Below are 25,355 nucleotides of genomic sequence, written 5' to 3'. Positions count from 1 at the left end.
AGCAAGTTATGTTAAACAGCAAGAATTTAAAAATTAATGTACCTAATTTTTTATTGATTAGCAGTTAAAATGGCAAACATAAAAAAGTTGTTAAAATGATATTGTGCAATTATCAAACGTATAAAAAAATATCTAAATATGTCACATTTTAGAAAAATACTACACATTTTAGTTTCCAAAAATTTTCAACCAGTTTTCTGAACTTTGATGAGCTGTATGTACAATTTTAAAACCTTTAAAACTATTTTAAAAAGTTTTTTAAGCTAGAAATACAATGGTTATTTAAAAAAGAATTATAACATTTTAGATTTTTTATAAAAAACTACAGCTAAAAGAAATTTTGAACAAATATAAATCAAGTGAAATTTAAACAATAAGTTAACAATTTTTCAATGCAAGTTTTACGTCAATTTAAAAACAAATACATCAAAAAAAAAAGTAAAAACAAACAAAATAACTGAAACAAATAAAATCAAACATAAAAACACTAAAATTAGTTAAATTTACCAACAAAACTCCAAAACTTTGGTCAAAATTTCAAAAGTGCATTTTAAACATTATATAAAAATGTGAATAAATTTATTTTAAACTTAAACTTAAAATGATCATTTTTTAAAGCAGTTGATTAAGTCGACAAGTTTTTTTTATAAATGCAACGTTTTTCAGTACTGGCAGCCATACAAAAATATTAAACAGTAACAGTTTTTATTTGTTATAAGTTGAAACATTTAAAATCTATTTCAAACAAAGCAGTTTGAATTTAAATTAACAGATAAAACTCTAAGCAAAAATAAAAGAAGACAATAAAAAATATTCAAAGTATATCAAACATAATTTTGCAAGTAAATTTGTATACTTTAATTTTAAATTAAATAACTTAAACTAAAGTAAAATATAATCTATACTGTTATAAAAGTTTACTCAATGATGGTTATTATTAATAACTGAATTAAACTTAAATAACCCAACTTAATTGAAAATATAAAACTTTAGTTTTTATAAAGTTTTTAACTTGAATGTAATTGAACCTTATTTATCATATAATATATTATTATCTTATATAATAAAAGAGCACAAAACATATGTTCACAAAAAATGTCCTGTCTGTATTGAAGTAAGCAACTACAATCAACAATTAAATGTTTACAACTACAATCAACAATTAAGGCTTCTACAGAAATGTTTACAGATACAAGATATTTTACAACAATTTCAACAACTTTTAAAGGCTTTCAATGACACAAATAGCTTCTTTTAGCATTCAAATAGACATAATACTTACAATATTTTATATAAAAACACCATAAATTCCAAATTATTATCTTTTAAGATAAAGTTTTCCAAACAATAAACAAAAATATACTTGCAAGAAACAGTAAACTGTTTTGTAAAATCTATTATTAATTAGAACTTCATTCATTAACGCAGTTATTTGATGATACAGCAAAACATTTAGCAAACATTTAAAAAATTTACCAAAACAATATTTGTAGGTTTAAAATTGTTTTCTTCTACGGTTTAAGTGTTTGTCTCTGTAATGTGATAAGTGCGTATACAAAATCAAATAAATAATATTTCAGAAGTCATCATTAGAATTAGATGTATTAGACAATAAAAGATCATCTTAAGTTTAACACGAACAATTTATGGCACACAACAAAATTTAACATCTTACACATCTACAAACAATATGTATAAAAACATACTTATATTTCAAAGTTATTTTCTGAATTCTTTTATGTAAATTTCAATCAACAAAAACAACCTTGATCAAATAATTTTGACTAAACCAAGAAATTACAACATCTAAAACTTTTTTTCGATAGTTATCATTGAAAAGTTTCTTTGTTGCTCATAATTACAATATAACATTTGTTATTTTAATGTCAACATTTCAATTGTTCATACTGCTATACACATCTCAAATTTTCAATTAACAACAACAACAACAAAAACAAAAAATATATAAATTTGTTGTTGTTTCTGATACAAGTTGTTATAATGTGTTTGTGATGTTGTTTATTATATATATATATATATATATATACATATAATTTATTGAAATGGCGATTTTAAAAATTCTGGTACATATGTTTCATAAAGCTTTAATTTTTCATAAAGCTTTAATCATCAGCCAGTTAAATTCAAAAATCAAAAAAAAATCAAAAAATTCAAAAAAAAAGATTTTTGAATTTAACTGGCTGATGATTAAAGCTTAATGAAAAATTAAAGCTTTATGAAACATATGTACCAGAATTTTTAAAATCGCCATTTCAATAAATTATATATATACATATATATATAAACTATATATATAAACACAATTGATTTTTCAAAATCTCTGCTGCTGTTGGTACATGTTTCTACTATGCTGCTGTTGTTGTTTGTGTTGCTGCTGGTTCTGCTGTTGCATCATCTGCTGCTGTTTGTGACGTAACAGCTGCTGGTGCTTTGCTTGCATCTCATTGGTCGATTGCTGGCTCGACTGCTGGTGGTGGTAGTTGTTCCGCATATTCTGGAAATAAAAAAGTAATTATTTTAAAATTTAAGTTTTTACATTTAATGTATTTGCTTCGCATAGTTGAAAAAGTATTTTTTTAAGTATTTCTGCATTATCTGAGAATTCATTTTTTAAGTTTTATTGATGTTATTATGTACTAATGTTCTGTTGTCAAACATGTTCAAAGTTCTTGTATATCGTTTTATATATTTTTCACATTATTTTAAATGCCTCGCGTGCTCCTGGAAGAGTTATTTAAGTTTTAAAATACTCTAGTTAAACTGAGAATTTAATATACTATTTGAAAAGTATCTTTGAAATATACTTAAACTTAATTCATTCCAATCGACTTGTTACGTTATTTTTCTAGACTACTTGAAACGGCACTACATTTTTGGTAGTTTTGAAATTCAAACAAATATATTTTGAAAAAACACTTTTTAACTGCCGTAAAGCTAACTAGAGTAACAACAGCTTATATATAAGCAAATAATAAAACAATTAACAACTTGTTGATGTTGACTGTTGTCAATTTTATGATCATCTTTTATGTTTTGTTGATACTTCATTCTTTTCGCTTGCTGGTTTTGACTTTCCCTTTGTTGTTGGTTGAATTGTTGTTGCTGTTGTTATAATAAATATTAAATAAAATAAAACAAAATTTAAATAAAACAATTATTATGAATTTATTCTTTCAAGAACTTATTTTACAAGCTAAGTTTCTTGAAAGAACAAATTCATAATTTCTCCTTTAGTAGCTGAGATCTTTTTATTTGTTTTCTTAAAACCAAAACATGTAATAAAATGATTATCATTGTAAAAAAAAATTAAACATAAATACAAGCTAAAACAAACAAATACTGTTAAACATAAAACTGTTTTTTTATAATTAAAACTTGTTAAACATTCAAAAAACAGACTGTAAAAATTTTGAAATATTTTAATTTGTATTACTAAATTAAATGTTAACATTTAAAAAAATAATATTACTATAACTGATTTTGAGAATATTAAATCAAAAAATGTGTTTTAAGATTATTTGATTATTAAAAAAACTTTTTTAAGTTTTTCTTTTTCTTCATTTTCATCATCATTTATGTATTCTCTTTTCGGGTAAACAATTCTGTTTTCTCCAAACACACTGTAAATATAACGAAATGTTTATAGATGTAACGTCTATTATAAACAAATCAGTTTTCTCAAAAAACACAGTAGAGTAATTAAATAATTGTAAATATTAGTTTAGAAAAATTTCGTAACAATATAAATGAATCTGTTTTCTCCAAACTGAAAAATAAATAACATTTAATAATCATTTATTTAGTTTTAAAACTTTTTGTGGCTTAAAAATTTTTATTCCTATATAAAGGTACTTATATATTTGATTTATTAAACTAAGATAACATTTTGGTCAAAAAAAAATTTTTTTTTTGTTAAAAAATTTGGATATCAATAAAACAGCCACAGTAATACTTAAGAAAAATACTTATTTTTCTTAATAACAATTCAATGATTAAAACTTTGTTAAATTTATTAAATTTTAAAATGCTTTGTAATTTTAAGCCTCATTAATCAATTAAGAAATAATTTAAGTACCAATAACGAGCATTAAACTTAAAGTCAGAGTTTCAACTAAAACTACAACAATGCTTTTACTGTACTCTAAATCTAATTTTACAGATGTTTAAATGAAGTGTTTTTTATATATGAAAAAATAAGTTTTAAACAAGTTAAAATTATATTACAACTTTTAAGTACTTTGTTACTATTTGTCAATACAGTATTGAACTAGTAACTTTAGATAAAAGTTTTATTTCTAACATACTTATAATAGTTGTTCATTTACTTTTTTTAACATAAAATTCAAATACAAATTGGGTAGTTTCAATATTAATTTACACAACAAAAAAATTATTTATTTATAATTTAGCCTTATGAATTTTAGATAAAACATTCTGACTACTATGAGCTTTTTTCATTAGAAAATCTCTAAAGTCAATTAAATATTGTTTTTAAAATGCTTTATAATATTTTCAAAACTTTTATATTTTTTCTTAGAAATCTAAAAAACTATATTGATAAACATTTTATCGAAAATTAACGGAAGTAATATAAGAATTCAAATTGCCTAAATAACTTAAGGAAATTTCTACCTCAATCGCAGTTAACTTCAAGTATTATATATCAACTACAACATTGGCAAAATCAATAAAAAGCAAAAATGCATAACAAAACTTCCTGGCGTTTTTAAGAAGTGGTGTTAATAATTAATGACTTTAAACTGCATTGTATTGCGGTTTCAAACTTGTGTATGTGATTAATGAGACTGAGTTTGCTTTAAAACAAAGATTTTTGTCAAACTTATATAGTAAGATTGCAATTTATCATCAATAAAAAAATAATCAGCACTCATTAAAAAATAACAACATAATAGATAGGGATACATTTTACAGATGTATAAACTAGTATATTTAAAGTGAATTTAAAATTAATTCATCTATTGTTTAAGGTTCATCATTCGATATAATCATCGTTTATATACCACCAACAATCATGTTATATACAACATGTATATACAGGGTTACCAAATGTTTTTTGTAAGTTTCTTTCAGGTTTTTAAAAACAACTTTTTTGTTCAATTTTTAGTAATAGTTAAACTTAAGGAAATAAAACTGTCTTAAATAGTATAAAAACATTGAAAACATACTGTAAAGTTACTTTAAATGTGTTTTTAAAAGCATATATAATGATGCAGAATTTTTTTCATCTTTATGTTAGATTTATTGTATCAAATCATAATTTTGTTACCTCACATGTAAAAATAGTTCAAAATTCCAGGTTTTTTGAAAACCCTGTATATAAATCAGATCTAAGTGGTTCTTCTTTAAAATAATCGTCATTTATCATAAATTATCAACATATCAATTAACTAATTATATTAATAAAATTTATTAAGTATTATTATACGAAACAAAACTAACACATCGCTTGTTTTAAGGCTATTCTTTATAATAATCATCATTCATATAAAAAACTAAATAATCATATAAGTTAAAGTGACATCTTCTACTACCAATTAATATATTTATATGTAAAATTAATAAAAACTAACTCATAACTTCTTAATGGTTCTGCTTTAAAATAATCATCATTCATATAAAACTATCAAAATTATAATTAACTACATTACATAATAATTGAATAATATGAAACAAATAAAACTAACTCATCACTTCTTAGTGGTTCTTCTTTAAAATAATCATCATTCATAGCTGCTTCTGATGTTATTCTTTTTTTCGGGTCCATTATCAGAAGTTTTTGTAACTGAAATAATTACTTTGTTTTAATTTTACAGTATTTATACGTGTTAGTCATTCCAATGCACAAAATTTCTAAATACTTTTTTGATATAAGTAGTTAAACAGTATAAAAATGCTAATTATAATTTTCTTTGAATTCATTGATAGAAGTCTTTGTAAAGGAAATAATAAAACGATATAAAAACATTACACAGATACATTAGTTAGTTAACAAAATGTTTACGTAAAATTTCTTATCAGCATCTATAATTATAAGCTTTAGTATCTAAAAAAGCAAAAAAGTATATAAAGACTAATAATATTCAGTATTCATGGCCATAGGTTTTCTTATTTTTGAGTTAGATTTCTATACGTTCATATTAAAAATTTGTAAAAAACTTACTAAACTTCAAACGTTAATTGAAATTGTTTTATTACTATAATACTAATGACTTATAGTTTTTACTATTTCAGATAAAACAAGGAAAATAATTGCTTTTGTAAAAAAAATGGAGAATACCTCTTTACAGCCTTAACAAAGTAAAAATTATGGTATAACATATATGACTTTGTCTTATCCATTTAAAAACCTGCCTCACTAGAATTTAGTATTTTATGCTTCTTAATTTATCCACGTGTCAAAAAATATACAAGAGTTAAACAAACTAGTTCATATACTTTTTTATCAGAACTTGTTTATTATTTTTTCATGTAATAAATAAAATAATATCAAATACAAATATAAACTAACCAGTTCATAACACTTTGTATTCGAATGTATTTTGTGTTTATCCATGTACTTATTCAGATGGCAACCCTGGTACATTTGTTTCCTGAAATCTTTCTGCAAAATGGGAAATTATAATGATTAAAAAGTATTTTATATGAGTTTTTTAAACCTGAAATTTAGATAAACTTTGAAACTTTATCATTAAAACCTGAAAAACTTAAAAATTTAAACGAGTTGAAATATTTTAATTTTTGTAGTTAAATTTGTTAAATCTAAAAACTTAGAAACTTAAATAACTAAAAACATTTTATTCAATACTTTTTTTAAAACTTAAAAAAGTATGAAACTAATGAATAATTTGTTGTAAAATATCAAAATTTTTGTTATTTCATTTATAAATCCTAAACTGTTGAAAAATCTAAATCACTCTGATACCATTAAATATTAGTAAATATTTTTGAAAACCTGAAAAGACAAACTCTAGCATTATTCTGATATTATTTAACTTTATTTACCTAACATCTATTTTAGTATTTTAATACCTAAAAAATAAAAACTTAGGCATGACTCGGATTTCATTTAATAAAATTTATTTTTTATTTGTTACACATTTTAAATTTTGATATTAGCTGATAAGTTGGAATTTGCGGCATAATTCTGATGCCATTTTTTGCTAAAATATTCTATTTTATTCATTACATTTTATTCAATACTTATTGTTTAATTTTAAATACCTGAAAAGTTGGAAATTCAGGCATAATCCTGATGTCTGGCCACTCCTTTTCTTGTGGGTAGCCCATCACGCTGAATATTCTGTATTTAGAAATAAAATAACAAAACTTTTTCATTCTGAGCATTCTTAAGTAATATTAAACAAAAGTCAACATTACGCCAAACATGCTGTAAAAGATAAAAATAGTATAAAGGACATAGAAGGGTAAACATTTTTTTTACAAAAAACTTTGGCTTTTATATGAAAGCTTTAAGAACAAACTACAAGCCAGTTTTAATAGAATTCAAAAATATCAATTAACTTTTAAGATATTTTATTTTTTGTAAAAAGTTTCCAAATACAAACGTATGGACTGCAAATTTTTTGGGGTCAATTTTAAAATTCACTAAAATTTATCACCTCCTTCATTTTTCAAGCAATCTTCTTCAAATTTTCAGGAAGTGTTCCTTATCTTAATAGAAAAAAACGTTACTTATGAATTTTAATAATTTAAAAAAATAGAAATTTAATTAAAAAAAAAATTTATAAAAAGTCTTTTTTTTTTTTTTAATATTTTAAAGTCGAAATTAACATCTTTTTGTTATTGTATAAAGATTAGACTGTGAAAGTTTGAAGAAGATTGTTCGAAAAATATAGAAGGAGATAGATTTTAAATAAAATAGTCTTTTTACACTGTTTAATTTTCCATCCCCATAAGGAACCTCTTATGCGGCCCGACTTTGACTGGTCATATCTCAAAAAATAATTTAAATTTTTTAAAACGATAAAGAGAATCTTGAAGCTTAGAATAAACTCTATAAAATAAGATCAACTTGTAAAAAACATTGCTTACCCCCCTATGGCCTTATTAAATTTACATTCATAATAGATAAAGATGAATACTTCAAGTAAATTTTACAACTTTCCAAAATCATTTTACTTAGAGGAAAAATAAATTTAGTTTTAATAATAATTTTGATAATTTTTTAAAGTAAGTAATGTTTACATAATTTTAAAAAACTTCAAGATTATCACAACTTTAAAATTTTTTAAATTTAGTTTAGAGATAAACTTTTAAATGCCTAAAAGAGAGTATATGCTTTATAATTAAAAATAACTGATAAGATACTTTTGTACAATCGTATTTAAACCTTAATACAAATAATTAAAAAATAATGTTTAAAAGTTTGCTTTAAAATACAGTTTTCTTTAAAAAAAGCGAGAGAACTTGTACGTAATAACAAAATATACTCCCAGCTAAAGTATTTGTTATTTTAGCACGTCGTTTGATTTTAATTGCAGATAAGAAAAAAGCTCAATGCAGACAAAAACCAACACTTTTGAATATAAAAAATCTAACTTTTTGTCTGTATTCATTCTATAGTATTGAAGCGACTTTAAACAACTTTAGATTAAATATTACAACTACATAAGATACAATTATCTATCAAGTATTAAGAAAGAGAATTAATAATACTAATTTCTACTCCATGCTAATGTATTTGTTGTTTTAGCGCGTGACTATAAAGTGTTTGCAGACAAGAAAAAATTCAGTGCATAATTTACAAAACTTAAATGTTTGTCAGTTTACATTTTAAAGTACTGAAGTATAAATGTGTTAATGTATAGAACTTATGAACCCTCTAAAGTAATTTAAATAAAAATTTATGTAAGTATTATAACAAACAATTAAAAATTGCATGAAAGTATTAAAAAAGAATAAAAAGTGATGAAAAAAACAAAAAAAAAATTAATATAGATACAAAATAACAACTAACTTTGCTATAAAAACTATTTATTTTCATTGTTTGAATGTTTATATACATTTAATCAAATATTTCAATTGTAAAAGGTTTAATTAAAGTTTAGAAAAATATTTATCATTTAGGAAATTCAAAAAAATAACTAGCAATTATTCAATAAAATTGATCAAACTGTTAAAAAAAAGGAATATTAAGTCAAATGTTAGTAAACACTATTTTATATACCAATTATTGGTTATAATTTGTGACTTTTTGTCTTAAAACTGCGACTAGTAACACTTTTATACTTAATTAAAATAAAAAACATATTTTCTTTAAAATTTTACTGTGGTTGTTGACGTTTTAAAAAATATACAATATCTGCAAGGATACTTAATATACTTCCTTTGACATAAATATTTGAAAACATTTATTTTTCAAACTTTTTTAACTGACAATTATGGTTAGAATAAAATTTTAGAATATTTAAATGACTTGATATAAGTAAAAACAACCATAACAAATTTAAACCTATCTAATTGATCGTGGTGATATAGGTTTGAAGCTTTACAATATTTAACTAACAAAATAAAACAAACATAACAAATTTAAACCTATCTAATTGATCGTGATGATATGGGTTCGAAGCTTTACAATATTTAACTAACAAAATAAAACAAACATAACAAATTTAAACCTATCTAATTGATCGTGATGATATGGGTTCGAAGCTTTACAATATTTAACTAACAAAATAAAACAAAACAAACATAACAAATTTAAACCTATCTAATTGATCGTGGTGATAAGAATTTGATGCTTTTGAATACTTACAGGGTTGCCACTCTTTGAGCCAAAAAATCTTCCCTGAGTAACCAAAAATTTCCCTGAGTAACCTTAAATTTTCCTGAGTTTCCCTGAGTATTTTTAAAATTTAAAAAAAAATTTTCTCTTCTAACATAAATTATTAATACCTCATTCTCATTTTTCTTCTTTAATAATAAAAGGAAGGTTGTATGTGTATGCTTCTGCATTAAATTTATGAAAAAAACTGTTTTCAAAAACTCAATCTTAAAAGGTTTAAACCAATTAAAAATTAAAAACTAAATTTTTGCACAACTTTGTGTAAACTTGTTAGTTAACTTTCTACATAAAATAATAAAGTTTAATTTGTTTGACATACATAATAACTTCATTATGACTTGTATGTCTTTCCTAGCAACTGTTCTGAATGCAGTAAATTAAACTTAAAAGCTTAACATTATTGTAAAAAACCTGCAAAAAGAAAGTTTAAAGAAATAGCTAAAGAAATATCTCATATCAAAGTACAACTTAATACCTAACAACTGATACAAAATAATCTAAAATATTTTTTTTTTATGTCTTTTAGATGTTCATACACAATCTATTTTAAATAACTGAAAACATAATTTTGATTTTAAAACAATTTCACATTACCTAATAAAAAAATCTTAATACTGTTTTTTTAAGTATGCAATATTTAAATCAATAGTTTTAATTTTATATTCAAGTTTATTTGCGTTGTCCTTAGCAGCTATTCCTCTTGCTAATAATTCTTTCATTGCAAAAAAATTGTAAAGTTTATTAAAACATTCACACTAAAAAATTAATTACCATTACTGCTACTACTTTTGAAATTATTATCTATAAACAAAAATATAACTTCTATTTTTTTAACAAAAGTAATACAACACTAATCTGTATTCATTTTATTTTTTTTTACTGAAAACAAGTATGTATACAAATAACAAATAACTTTATTATTTAAAAAATAAGAACTAATAGTACAACATAGTGTTTTTTAAACTACATAAGTAACTAAAAATAAAAAGTTTATTAGAACTTTTCAATGAATAGTTAATAACAACTTTCATTTCTCTAAACTGTTTGATTTTACTTAAGTAAATATAAATTTAAAACTTAAAAAAACTACAATGTTAATACTAAGAATATTGAAGAACTAGCCGCAAGGCTAAAAAAATTCTAAATAACCACTTAAATAATAAAAATTACTACTTTTGAACAAAATATTGAAACTGGATTAACTAAACCTCATTCTAGATCTAGAAAAAAATTCCCTGAGATTTTCAAAAACTTCCCTGAAATTTAGAGAAAAAATCAAAACTTCCCTGAGTTTCCCTGAGTTAAAAGAAAAATGCCAAAATTCCCTGAGTTTCCCTGAGATTCCCTGAGATTTTCTACAGTTTGAAAATTCCCTGAGATTCCCTGAGTTCCCTGAGTGTGTGGCAACCCTGTACTTAAATTATTTAATTTAAATAAATAGAAATAAATTCCAACCTGTCTACTTGATCATGATGATAGAGATTTGAAGCTTTTAAATATTGATTAATTTGATATAAATAAAAACGAATAAAATAATTTAAAACCTATCTAATTGATCATGATGATATGGATTTGATGCTTTTGAATATTCAATTAACAAAATAAAATAAAACAAACATAACAATTTCAAACCTATCTAATTGATCGTGGTGATATGAATTTGAAACTTTACAATAGTTAACTAACAAACTAAATAAAAACAAATAAAATAATTTTAAACCTATCTAATTGATCGTGGTGATATGGATTTGAAGCTTTAGAGTCTTCTTGTCTGCAATGAAATATTGGCTCACAAGTCAAAAGTTCTGCAAATATACATCCAATGGCCCATATATCTGTAATAAGTTAAAAATTGTATATTTACATGAGAGTCAATAATTCAGAAAATATACATGAAATTAATAATAATATAGAAGATGATATGAAAGTTAGTATGCCTGCAAATATAAATCAAACTGCCACATTTGTAAAATTAACAAACTTGATAATGTAAACAGAAGCTAAAACGTTCGACTATTTTTAAAATTTGCATATGTGTTGGCTAGAGCAGTGGTTTAATGCTAACCAAAATCTGTGGACCCTAAATTGCAAAGTAAAAATGTGTGCTGCCCAATGTACTATTCATCAAAAATGTCTAGTGTACAGTTTTAAATTTACCTTTAAACAATTAAAACTGTTTTTTGGCGTTTTATCAAGAACTCTAGAATTTTTAACAAAAGTTTAACTTTTATAATAATTTTTCATGCACCCCAAAATTATTTTGTGCACTGTAAAAGTATTGTGCACACTTTGATAACCGCTCGGCTAGAGTAATAAATTATTAATTATGAGTACATAAAATAATCTCAAACAATATTATCAAAGTGTACTTGAATTCACCTTGTGGGCAATAATTTAATTAGGCCTTGTGGGCCTAAGTAAAAGTGAGAGCAACATAAAACTTTAAATAAACTTAGTATATGTAACATAATTTACTGTGTACAAAACTAAATTTGATTATGATACACTAGTGAAAACTGAGATGAGTGTGTTTTTAACTCACCAATAGAAATTGTATAATTTTTGCACCCAACAAAAATTCAAAAGTATAAATTTGTTATAAAACCACATAAAAAAGTATTTCAATAGTTTTATATTTTAACTTACTTGTAGCCTTAGTATAGTGCCTGGCCCCAACAATAGTTTAAAAAATAAAGTTATATAACACCATTATAAAATATCCTAATAACTTTAATCTACTGTTTGTAAAAACCTACTTACCAATAGCCTTGGTGTAGTGCCTAGCCCCCAACAAAAGTTCTGGGGCCCGGTACCAGAATGTCACGACAACCGGGTCCAAATCTGCCAGGGGTTTCAGTGGGGAGTTGAAAAGACGAGCGAAACCCATGTCTGCTATTTTGACCTGTGGTAAAAAAAATAATTTACCAATAAAAAGAAAACATATAGGTGCTTAAATTAAATATTTAATTAACATTAATAGCAATATAATTTTCTTTTACTGCATTAAATTTCTAATAAAATATATTTCTTTTGAAGTATATTTTTAATTATTATATATTCAGCTTATATCTATTAGAAACATAATAATAATTTTTAAATAATTTTTACCACCAATTTAATTCAAACAAAAAACAGTTTTCATTTTTATTCTCAGATATACATTTTATCATCCTAAAACTATTTGTTACAAATATAATCAATGAATAGCAAAAAAAAACACTTGCTTTATTTTAGATTACTATACACAAATTACTTACTTATCAACTAATACTATGTAAGTTATCAATTAAACTTTATAAATTTAACATACCTTTCCCCTCTCAGGACCCTCACCCATGACCAGTATGTTTGCTGGTTTGAGATCCCTATGAAGTACCCAGTTGTAATGCAAATAGTGGATACCATCAAGTATTTGGTACAACAACGACTTGACTGTTATCTGTGGGATGGCAGATACTTGCTTCTTTGTTGACTTGGATGCGCGATGGTATTTGACAATGTGCTGGAATGTTTTTTTGATTATTACTTTATAATAATAACTTAAGTATTTGTAACTTAATGTTGATACTTTCATTTTTATTGTTTTTTTGCACAGTGATATTTTACTATGTGCAGTAACTTATATTTTGAGGACATTTAGTACAGCAAATTTTAGGGAGCAAAATGAAATGTCTTTAGAAAATTCATTCAAGTACTGAGTTAAAGAAATTTGAGCAAATTGACTACAATTTGTTTTAATTTGTATTATTTAGACTGAGACTTGTTTCTCAGTTAACTTTTCAATATAACTTTTTGCTTTAAATGTACTATGAGTTTAATAATTATACATCATAAATAAAATAATAAAAACTTTACAAACAGATTTCAAGTATATTTTCTGGTTACGCAAAACATACTGTTTAATCAAAATAACTGAAACTTACTATTTAAGCAATTGTTTTAATTGTTTTAATTAAAAAAAAACTTAAATAACACATTATATTTACAAACATAAACTTAAACTAGCTTAAAATATTTAATTTAAACTAACCCATAAGTCATGTTCAGCAAAATCAAATAGAAGCCAAACTTTTCTGTCGAGATGAGATAGAAAAACACCTTGTAGAGATATTACATTTGGATGGTCTAATTCCCTCAATAACTGTTAAATAATTATAAGTTATGTAAAACAGAAACAAACTTTGTAGAAATGTCACATAGGGATAGTCTAACTCTCCTAAGTTTTTTATAATTTTAAGCTATATAAGATACAAAATACACCTTTTAATGATAATAAAATTATAATTCAAGTTATTAAAATAGTGGTCGTACATATAATGATAAAATAGTATACCCTTAAATGAAGTAAATTGTTGTAAACCTATTACTAAACAATCAAACATTATAATTATTTTAAGACTTGAAAAAATTTCTTAACTTAACTTTAAAATAAGATAGTCACCTTAGAAGTAACAAATAAAATTTTTTTATGAAAATTAACAGTAATCGCTATACAGGCTTCTCACTTAAAAATAAAAATATCATAATTTATCATAAACAAAGTTAATCTATTAAAAAAATATTATGTATCTTAATTCTTTGAAATCTAAAAACTCATAGTAAGTTAACTTACAGGCAGACACTGACTTCCTGTATCAAAAAAACTATTTGCCTAAAAAAATTATAAACAAATTTGAAATCTTTTTTTAACCTAAAATAAAATGATAAATTGCAGTTTTCAACTTAATATAAAACAGAGAACAAACTACACAATGTTCTATAAGCCAAAAAATAAAATATTAGCCTTAAAAGCTATACAGTAATTATAAAAACTAACAAAAATATCTCATAAAAACTAACAGCAATCTCCCTGCAAGCACTCATTGAAATACCAGCCCCTTCAATCTGCTTCAGAGCGTATTCCTTTCCCTTTTTGCTTGGGTCTTTAGAAATTGCCTTGTAGACGTGGCCGTATGTTCCCCTTCCCACCTTTGTTTTTATCAGTTTATAATATGTTATTCAGTTGAATAGTTCACTCAACAATTAATTCACACAACAAGACTAAAAAACATGATAGAATTACCAAACCAACAAAAGACTATATGAGTCAAAAATCTAAATATAATATATTAATTAAATTTAAAAAAACTACATAGTAAAGACACCATGCTAAGTTAGTTTCCCAAATAAACCTAATAAAAAAACATTAATTTAAGATTCACATTATTGTTTTAAATTTGAACAAGTTGTGTGGAATTGTTTGTGGATATCCATAGACTTGTAAATGTAAATCATTTGTTGTTTGTTTACATGAAAAATAAACTGGTATTTACTGAAAAGAAACATAGTAGAAAATTGCAAATAAATTTTTGATTTTAAACTGAATATTTTATTTTATTTATTATAAATATTACATAATTTAAGTTATAAACCCTGTATTATTTTCACATGTAGCCCCTTCCAAAGTTTTTTTGTTTATTTATATAAATGAAATGATTTCCAGCTTACCAAAATGAGAAGAAATATCATGTCAAAATAATTAAGATTTTAAATTAGACTAAAATGTAAAATTATTGTAAAAAACTATTGACCATAATTTATTTTATGATATTTGATATGTAAATTTATAATAATTGACTTAACAAATATTTAATTTATATACCTTGCAACCTTCATACTCAAACAAGTCGTCTACAGTCTTCCGCAGTTTCTTCATTCGCTCCTTGAATCTGACATCCATTGTTTTATATTTTGTATTGTTTTACACTAGAAATCTATAAAATGTTAAGACTGTTGTTTTATAAATGTCTACATACAAAACTAGAGTCAGCAGGATTTGCAAAAAAAAAGTCCATTTTATAGTTCTAAATTTTTATTTAGTTCATATTACCAACTACATTGAGTCTTGTAAGTAATCCGAATAGAAATTATTTATGATTTTATATTAAAGAAATAACATCTTTGTTGGACATAGTTAGCTGATTTTAAAAAGCTTAGTTTGAACACAAGCTTCATTGCCTGGACAAGACTTTAAACTGTATCCAATTAAAGTATGGCGTGGTAACCAAAAAGATTTTTTCTATACAAGGTCGTTGGACAAAATTTTTCTAGAGTGCTTTTTTTTTGTTTATCAAACTAAAACTAATTAATGGGTCAAGTAATATAATTAAATTCATCATTAACAAAACTTTATTAAAATTTACTAGTTTAAAATTACTAAAATAAACTGTTCCTGCCAATATTTAACAGTTAACATAATTCATTATTTTTAGGGTAGCAAGCTATTGGCTATTGACTTAAAAGACCATACTATAAAGTGTAGATTAAACTAAAGGATGATTTTTTTGAAATCAATCAAAAATAAAAATTATATTGGTTACTACCTTTGATATATAAATACCAGTGTGAGTTTAAGAAAAAAATAACAAAAATTTAGTAACGACCAAAAATTAAAAACAGCATTATGAATCATTCCAGAATAATTTAATAGTTATTTTAATAACAAAACAACCTAACATAAATGCTTAAAATTTAACAATTATTAAAAATAAAATGAATTTAAGACTTAAGACCCTTTTAATGTTAAGAGCATAGGGGGGGAGGGGTAAACACCTTTTTTTGAAATTTGAAATAGTTTTTACTAAGGTACAAGATGCTTTATACAGATTTTAAAAGTTCAAAATAATTTTGAGTTATAGCAGGTCAAAGTCAGAGGCAACAATAGGTTCCTTATGGGAGGCGCAAACTAAAACGGCAATAATAGACTATTTCACTAAAAATTATCTTCTCTTACGTTTTTTGAGATAACTACCTTAAACTTTCAGGAAACGTTCCTTGATATATTTTGAAAATTCTGTTGGAAAGAATTTTTTTAAATTTTGTTCCAACAGAACATTCTAAATATATCAAGGAACATTTTCTGAAAACTTGAGGTAGTTATCTCAAAAAACGTAGGAGGAGATAGATTTTTAGTGATTTCTAGTTATTTGCGGTTTTGCCTCCCATATGGAACTTATTGTTGCTTCCGACTTTGACCGGCTATATCTCAAAAATTATTTAGAATTTTTAAAATTTGTAAAAAACATCTTGTAGCTTGGTAAAATTATATAACATAAGATCAAATTTCATTAAAAGGTGTTTACCCCTCCCCCCTTATGCCCTTAATAAAAAGATGTTTTAATGAATGCTTATTATCAAGACATATAAGATTATAAATAGTTTTTCAAATGAAATTTCAGACCTGAATTATTCAAAATCATTTTTATTAAGAATACAAGTAAAAATTTTTTCAGCTAAACCTTATCAACTACTTTTGTTTTAAATTAAAACGAATAATAAGTAAAATAAATAAGCAATAACAACATTTATAATTACTTATATAGATTAGATATAGTATAAATGATGTTTGTCACATATTTTATTTTGTTTATTTCTGTTTTACTTGTATTTTTGTACTATGCTTATTTTAGTTAATTTACTTACTAATTTACAATTATGTAATTATAAACTGCTAATCTATCTCTAATTATTTTTGCTTAATTTTATTAATTAGTGTTTTCTGATAAAACTAATAACTTTTTATTTACTTAACATTTATTTTAAAATAGTTGCTAACAAAATTAGTTGATAAGGGTTAGCTGAAATATAATTTACTTTGTTGCTTAATAAAAAAATTTTGAATGAATCATTTCTTAAATTTCTATTTAATATCTGTAGTACTATAAAGTTATATAAACGGTTTTTTAATCAGCAAGTACCAGGGTTTCCTTAAAATCTTAATAAAATTACCATTAATTACCATATACCATACAATTTTAATGGCCCCCAATTAGTAGATATGTTTGTTAACTAGTTAATTAATTTTTTTGCAGTCTTAAACTAATTAATGCCCTTTATAGATTAAATAAAAAAATTTTTGGAAGTTTGGTTTATTTTATTGTTGTAATTGCCCACCAATGATTGTAAATTTTTAAGCCATGATTTATGGAAAAGTCCCTACAACAAAAACGTTTGAAAACTAAATTGCTAGAGACAGAGTCTACACAAATAAATGAAAATATTTTAAAGCTTATTTTATAGTCAAGTCTGAACAAGTATTTTTCAAAAATAGTTTAGACGTCTACAGCAGACATAATTTTTAAAAAAAATATTAGATCATTATATCTAAATACATTGAAATGTAAAATAGTTTAAATAGACCTAAAACTGCAGTTTAAAAATTTAAGAAATACAATAAAATAAACAGTTTAAATTATTTGAAAAGATCTTGAACTTCAAGTAAATAGTTGCACAATTACCAAAGAATTTATTTCGAAAGAAGATTAAATTAAATATAAAAGCAGGTTAAGAAATTTACATATATAAGTATATACATATATCAATCATCTTTTAATTAATTTTTTAACTCGAATGAATTAACTTTTAGAGAAGCAGCTCTGGGAATTTTTTTAGTTTTTTTTTTTTCTTAAACTTTTTACTACGAGTATTCCAAGGCTAAAAACTAGTAAATAAAAAATAAAATATCACTTTTAATTTTGTTACAGTCGAATGCTTTTAACAGAACAATACAATTAATTACAAAAAAACAGCATGTAACTTTTAAACTAAAGAGTCACATACAAAACGTTTTATAACAACAAAATAAAAAACTGTTATACAAGAAATAAAAAATTCATGATAATTACTCAAATCTTGATACAATATTTATCAAAGGAAAACGCTTATGTGCTTAAACTGATAAAGAATCAGTAAACAACTCAGTTGTTATTTAAAACGTGGCACCAATAAAGCAATCTAAAATACAGTCCGTAAATTGCACACAAACCAAAATAAATCTCTTTAAAAAATACCTGCAGACTTAAATGTCGAATTTCTTATTTGTAGTTCGACCAAATCGTCAAAATCGTCGAAGTCGATCACTTCTTCCGAGATATCGGCGGCTGCGCTTTAAAAATTTGTACTTCGCATTTTGTAGCTTTTTTTAGATATTTTTTTAATTGTTTTTTAAATGTTTCTTTCTGCTTATGACTGCATTTTATTTCAAAAATATATAAAAACTATGTGAATATTTTTTCATTTGCTTTAAGTTTTATTTTATTTAAATGTATGTTCATAGTGCTTCGAGATCGAAAGCAATTCGGCAAAAGCCAACCTATGAAGATGTTTAGCCCACGTAAAGCTTCAGTCAATACAATCTAGTGCTTATTAAAACGACTTTAAAATTTAAGTTTTAATTTCAAAAAAATATTTCTGCTGTTGTAAAATAAATGTTTTGGTAATTATTTCTGTGGTGATTATTTTGTTTTTAAAGTTAAATACGTTTTATGTGGTTTTACAATACTTTTAGTTATAATAAACTTATATTAAAATGTTTTTTTCTTTTAATTATAACTTTTTAAAAATAACGATTTTTTTTCAAGTTTCACAATCTATTTAAAGATAAGTCGTAAACGAAATTTTAATTGAAAAAAAGTATTTAGAAACTCTTAAAAAGTACATATTTTAAGTAAAGCGATTTATATTTCTAATAAAAAATTGGATAAGACTTTGGTAATGTTTTAAAAGTAGATTTGTTTTAGTTAAAGTACTTTTCTAATTAAAACTAATAAATAAAGCACTATATATAAAATGTTAATGCATTTAAAATTCTTACTGAATTCATAATAATAAATTTCAATTATTAGATTTGATGTGGCCTACTTGGTAACTTTGTTTTTTTTTTAAACTGCATTTTAATCAGTTTTACAATAATCGCTTAGTAATGTTTTTTAGAGTAGAAAAAATATAAATATTTCTTAATTTTTTATTCATATAATAATGCTTTAAATTGTTATTATTAAGTCTAAAACTTCAAACAAGTAGTTTGTTAGTAAAGCTTTAACAATTCTTATAATGCTTTATGTCAAAATATTAAAACTTTAATTTAAAAGGTATTTAATAGCTTTACAGTGTAATCTAGTAATCTTATTATTGTAAGAAAAAAGCTGTTTATAAGTTAAGCAACACAAAGTTTAAATAAGTTAAAGAGAAAATTACCTAACAAATATATGCATGAAATATATAATACATTTGACACACGCATGTGATACAACTGTAATAAAAGAAAACAACTTTTGTTTGTTTTCTTCGAAAAACGTCATTAAACTAACATGCGTTTTAAAAATTATCTGTGCGCCTCAATTGCCAGTCTTATTTGTTTAGCAAGTTTATTTTAAATTTATCAGTTTAGTTTTTATTTCTTTGGTAATTCAAAAAATTAAAGATTTTTATCAAAATGCTTAATATAAGGTTTATGGTGAAATTTTTAAGATTTTACTTGTTTACAGTATTTTCAAAAGTTAGATAAAAATAAAGATCTTTTCATGTAGTTTTCTTTATTTCAAAGTTTAAATTATAAAAGAAATGTTATGTATCTATATTTTAGATCAAAACATTGAAATTACTTAAATTATTTTAAACTAACAAATTTTATCTTAATTTTTAAATACTACTGTTGTTTTTTCAATATGTTTTGATAATAAAAAGCTTTAAAGATTATTGTTTATAAAGCATTTATATTTACACTTTATATAAAACAGCTTATTGTCGTTAGTGTTACTATTTAAAGTTTAAACTCAAAAAATTAGAACTTTTGTTAAAGTTTTCAAAGTCTTGTTGACTTTTTTTTGATAAGTTATTTAAAACTACCAAAAAAAGTTTTAAAGTATACAAATTTAATTGTTGTCAACAAAAAGTTGACTTTTTAATATGTAAATAAAGAACAGTTTTATGATAGAAATTGGTTACTATAAATTCAAACGATTTATGAATTTAAAGTGATTAGGGCTTAATAATAATACTCGTGTTTTAAGCTTTCAAAACTTTTCTATAAATTAATTTGTGTATAATAGATAATGTTTCCAAAATTCTGAAAAAATTATTTATAAGTTTTTTAAAGTTTTATACAAAACAAGTTTATCTTACAGTAAAACTCAAGTTATTAAATTACTTTCTAAAATAAGTAGAAATCAACCATATAAGTTTACAAATGAAATTTTTAAAAGCTTAATATTTTTTAACGCTTATTTATTGTTTTGTGTTGAGTACAATGTTATTTTTATATTTTTTTCTGTGTTGTCAAAGCTTACATAAGATTTCTTTTTAGTATAAGATTTAGTTTAAATTCAAATATTGCTTACTAATTAGTAATCAAAATTTAGTAATTTACAAGTTTTTCGTCAGGCTTGTCATTTTAAAATCATTTAAAGTTAGCTTTTAAAAACATTACTTTAATTTTGTATTGAATACTTTAAAATTTAGATATTGTTTATTGAACTACAAAAACAGTGCTAAAAATTTTTTCTTCTAAGACCTAATGCACGAAAAAACCTTTTGGTTATCTAGTCGCACGCCACGGATACCTTTTAATGTCTTGTCTAGAACCAGGACTATTCTGTTTACTAAAAGGGTACTAAAAATAAAAAAAGTATAATATAATAATATCTAAAAAAATTAAAGCTATTTCTCGACATTTAAACAAAGTTCTTAACTTTATATAATTGCTACTTGAGCACAATATTTCAAATTGAAACAAAAAAAGTTTTTTATTTGTTTTATGAAACATTATCTGTGCTTTACAGCTTAACTAAGGAGAAAAAGCGAAAGTTAGCTGAACATATCTAAACCTTGCAATCAAGGTTTAGTTTCTAAACACTAGATAAACTTTTGTTTGTTTTAATTTATATGTGGAGTTCGAGTTTTTATTGTAAATAAAATGGTTTAAATTGACAATACAAAATGAGCTCAGCTTTAAAAAAAAAAACTTTTAAAAGATAACCATTCAAAAAACATGTTTTTATATTCAAATCATGCATTTTTCTAAATACAGAAGTTGATACACAGAAAGTGTTATATTCTAAATCGTAAAAAAGATTCATTTAATAAATTCAAAATATACTTTCAGTTTGCTAATTAAAATACTATATTTAAACATTTACAATTTATTTATGAACAGATGTTAAAAAATTTAAAATTATTTAAATACTTTTTTACTCTTTCAATAAACAAACTCAATTAAGAGTTAAATAAAAAACTTGTTATTTAACTTTTAAGTCTACTTGGTATTTATCTTCGGAATACTGGGTTACGAACTTCGGATAGTAGAAGTAGAAAATTATGGAAGCTGGTCAAATGTGCACTACTTTTGCATATTTAGAATATAAAAGAAAAAAAAAAAAAAAGTTATCAACCGAGAGTAAGGGTTTGAAGGGGTTTAAGTTAAAGTAAAAAAAGTAAAAAATAAAAAAACTTCAAAAAAATAAACATAAAAACCTAGAAAATTAAAATATATTTATAAACTAAATTGATAAAAAAAATGGAAAAGGCTACCGACCGAAAGTAAGGGTTAGGGTAAGTGATAGTAAAAAAATAAAATATACATTTTAAATAAACTTAGTCTCGTGAAAAAGTGTCTTCGTCCAAAAGTAACTCTTCGTGCAAAATTGACCCTTCGATTTCAAGGATCCCTCCGTGCTTATTTGACACCTACCTAAAAATATAGTTTTTTGTTTACTATAAATAGACTTTTCAACTAAGGGAAATTTTATAACTTTTAATTTGAATTTATATCTGCATTTCAACTTAAGGAATTTTGAATAAAAATATAGGTAAGTTTAATAAAACTTAGCCACAGTTTAACTTATGTTCAAAGTATTTTTATTTCAAGTTGTTATAATTCTAAACCGGATAAGTACTTTTAAAAGTTTTTACCTTTAAAATGTACACAGTAGCAGATTTGCCATTGTTAACCTGTTTAATTGACAAATGGTGTACAATGATTGCTTTGAAAACTCTCTTATTTATTACATTTTTTAGCTTTTTTTAATGGTTTTTATTTTTCTTCTTGTTTGTTTCTTTTACTATCACTTTTACCCCTAACCCTTCTTACCCTTGGTTGGTGACTTGTTTTCTACTATTTTGCTTTTTTATTATTTTTTTTTTATACTTTTTTTCTTTTATTTTATATTTTACTCTTGTTCAAAAATAACCTTTTGTGCAAAATTGATTCTTCATGCAAAAATTACCTTTTGTCAGGGTTGCCAAAAAACCTGGATTTTCTGGAAAAACCTGGAATTTTACATTATTGGCTAAAAAACATGGAATTTCAATTAATTTTTACATATTAAATAGCAAAATTTTAATTTGACAGGAAAAATCTAACATACCATATAGATTAAAATTTTTGTCTTCATCAAAAATTTTTACTAAAAAAACACATGTTTAGTAGTTTTACAATATTTCTTCTACACTATATGTAATACTACTTGAAACAGTTTTTAACCTTAAACTTGGCTTAAACTAAAAACAGATCCAAAAGTAACTACTTTCAAAAATCTGGAAGAAATTCAGAAAACCTGGAAGGAATTTTTCAAATAAAATTTGCAACCCTATTTGGTGGAAAAGTGTCTTCATGCAAAAGTGCCCCTTTGTGCAAAAGTGTCTCTTCATGCCTATTTGACCAGTTCCTGTTTTTATATACTTTTTCTAAATATTATGATAATTTTAATTTTTTTTTCAAAATAGTTTTTTATCAAGTCCTTTTGTATTATTTAAGAATTTTAGGTATTTTAAGGTAGTTTTTTTTTTGACTTTCTTATAAACTCAGACTACCTAGTTGTAACTCATGCTAGTTTTTCAACTCTTAGACTGGCTTTTTTTTATCTCAAAGAGTGACAACCCTGTAGTTTTCAGGATAGTCAAAATACCTAGAGTTCTGAAAAAACCTAGAACTTGAAAATTTAGGCTAAAAACCTGGAATTTGAAAAAATACTGGAATTTTGAAAAAAATACCTGGAATTTTTAACAAAATTCACTATTAAACGTGGAATTTTAACATGTTAAGTAGAAAAATTGCAATTTGACACAAAAAATCTATCACATAGATAAATTTTTCTTGTCACCATCAATTTTTTTAATTATAAAACACATTTAAAGAAGTTTTAAGATATCTTTTGAAGTAGCACTACAGTATCTTTTCAGTATTGTTATACTATTTTACCTTAAAGTATTTTTAACTAAAAATAGACCCAAAAACATGTAATTTTAAAACCCTAGAAGTTTCGAAAACCTTGAGAAAATTCTCAAAAAACATTGTGTAACCCTGAGTTATTAATTTAGTATATTATTTCCACACAAAGACAAGTAGATCACTATATAATTAGTTTTAAGCGGTATACCGATAAATAAAAAGTGTTTTTTGTGCCTATACTTTTTCACCTGAAATTTAATGTAAACAGCTTTTGAAAATTTAGAGTAACACAGAACTAGATAACATATTATTTCAATATTTTAGATCACTAAAAATAAGCTTTAATTTCATTAGTTGTATATTTTAAATACTCTTGTAAATTATATATGTTATTCATAAAACTTGTGGCTTTATAACTAACCCAGCCTCACACAGAGATAAAAAGAATACTGTTATAGTATAAATATGAATGTAAAGGTTGGTTAGAAAGAAAGAAAAATGTGAACGCTCACAACTAAGTTCAATGGATTGGTATGGAGAAAGATCTTTCAGTCATGGAGCCTATTTTCAAACAGTTTTTGAGCAGTTTCAACTAAGTCAGTAATAAAAGATAAACTTTAAAACTATTATTATTTTATATTTTTAATGTTTAGTAATGAAATCAGTTCAAAAAAAAAGGTATGCATTTGTTTATAACCCATTTCTGTCAATATTATGCATCAAAACAACAGTCTGTTATGGGCACCACACTGTCTCCTCTCTAAGATTTTGATGTTTGTGGTCATGTACAGTCACATTTTCTTGTTGTTTTTCTTTGTTAGTAAATGCTATAAATGATTAAATAACTTGAATGTTGTGTTTTTTGCAGCATTTTTAATGATTATTAAGAAAATGGGTTTTTATGTAAAAAAAAAAAGAGTACTAATATATTACAAATTTTTAACTTTAAAAAGTAGAAGATTCATGAAAAAACAACTAAAAAAGAACAATTTAATTTTCAAATATGATAGATTAAATGATTTTAATTTAAGAGTTTGTGCTTTAAAATACATATTTCCACATGTACACAATTAAAAGTTTACTTTTTTTGGTAAAAAAACAAAAGTTTTTGTTTCTAGTAATTTACTTTAGCTTAATGGTTTTGGTAAGGTTTTAACTTCATCTTTATTTTAAGTTATAATATACTTAGTTGTTTAGTTATTTATATACATTTTTATATTTTTTCTGTAACTTCCAACAAACACAAAACGTTAATTTTGCTAAAAAGTAAAAAAATCTTTAAATAAGTAAACTGTTTTACAAATCTATATTTTATAGTTTACATCAAAGTATAATCAATAGAAAGACCACTCTCTCTAATGAAAAACCTTTTATTACACTAACTTATAAGTATAAATACAGTTAAAAATTTTATTAAAACAAAATAAGGATAGATGACTGCTTTTACTGAATAATCTTCAATCAATGTTTTCTTGCATTGATGAAAATTATACTTAAATGTTTTAATTAGTATGTATAATAACA

The 25,355-nt window shown here is 23.6% G+C and overlaps 1 protein-coding gene across 1 annotated transcript; it reads right to left on the bottom strand.

Moving 5' to 3' along the window:
* Positions 1–2,270: 2,270 nt before the first annotated feature.
* Positions 2,271–15,601, bottom strand: LOC145831896 (cyclin-dependent kinase 8-like). The gene is made up of 12 exons (XM_082939250.1): positions 15,489–15,601; positions 14,687–14,815; positions 13,878–13,988; positions 13,158–13,349; positions 12,608–12,749; positions 11,568–11,682; positions 7,264–7,342; positions 6,551–6,643; positions 5,727–5,824; positions 3,557–3,641; positions 3,010–3,123; positions 2,271–2,515 (listed from the first exon to the last, which is right to left on the bottom strand). The coding sequence occupies exons 1-12, from the start codon at positions 15,564–15,566 to the stop codon at positions 2,333–2,335; spliced, it is 1,419 nt and encodes a 472-aa protein (XP_082795376.1). The 5' UTR covers positions 15,567–15,601; the 3' UTR covers positions 2,271–2,332.
* Positions 15,602–25,355: the final 9,754 nt, after the last annotated feature.

Source organism: Thalia democratica, chromosome 3 (genome assembly GCF_965202585.1).
Source record: "Thalia democratica chromosome 3, ktThaDemo2.hap1.1, whole genome shotgun sequence".
Lineage (NCBI taxonomy): Eukaryota > Metazoa > Chordata > Thaliacea > Salpida > Salpidae > Thalia > Thalia democratica.
This window is presented reverse-complemented; position numbering and strand designations above follow the sequence as displayed.

What these genes read in the sequence shown, in the direction of transcription:
- LOC145831896 (XM_082939250.1), bottom strand. Translation starts at nt 15,566, where the DNA reads ATGGATGTCAGATTCAAGGAGCGAATGAAGAAACTGCGGAAGACTGTA. An exon ending in CACCACGATCAATTAGATAG is followed by an intron (nt 7,343 to 11,567) that starts GTTTAAAATTAT and finishes TTCTAAATACAG; the next exon opens with AATATTCAGCGTGATGGGCT. An exon ending in CTGAATTTCCAACTTTTCAG is followed by an intron (nt 6,644 to 7,263) that starts GTATTTAAAATT and finishes CCCATTTTGCAG; the next exon opens with AAAGATTTCAGGAAACAAAT.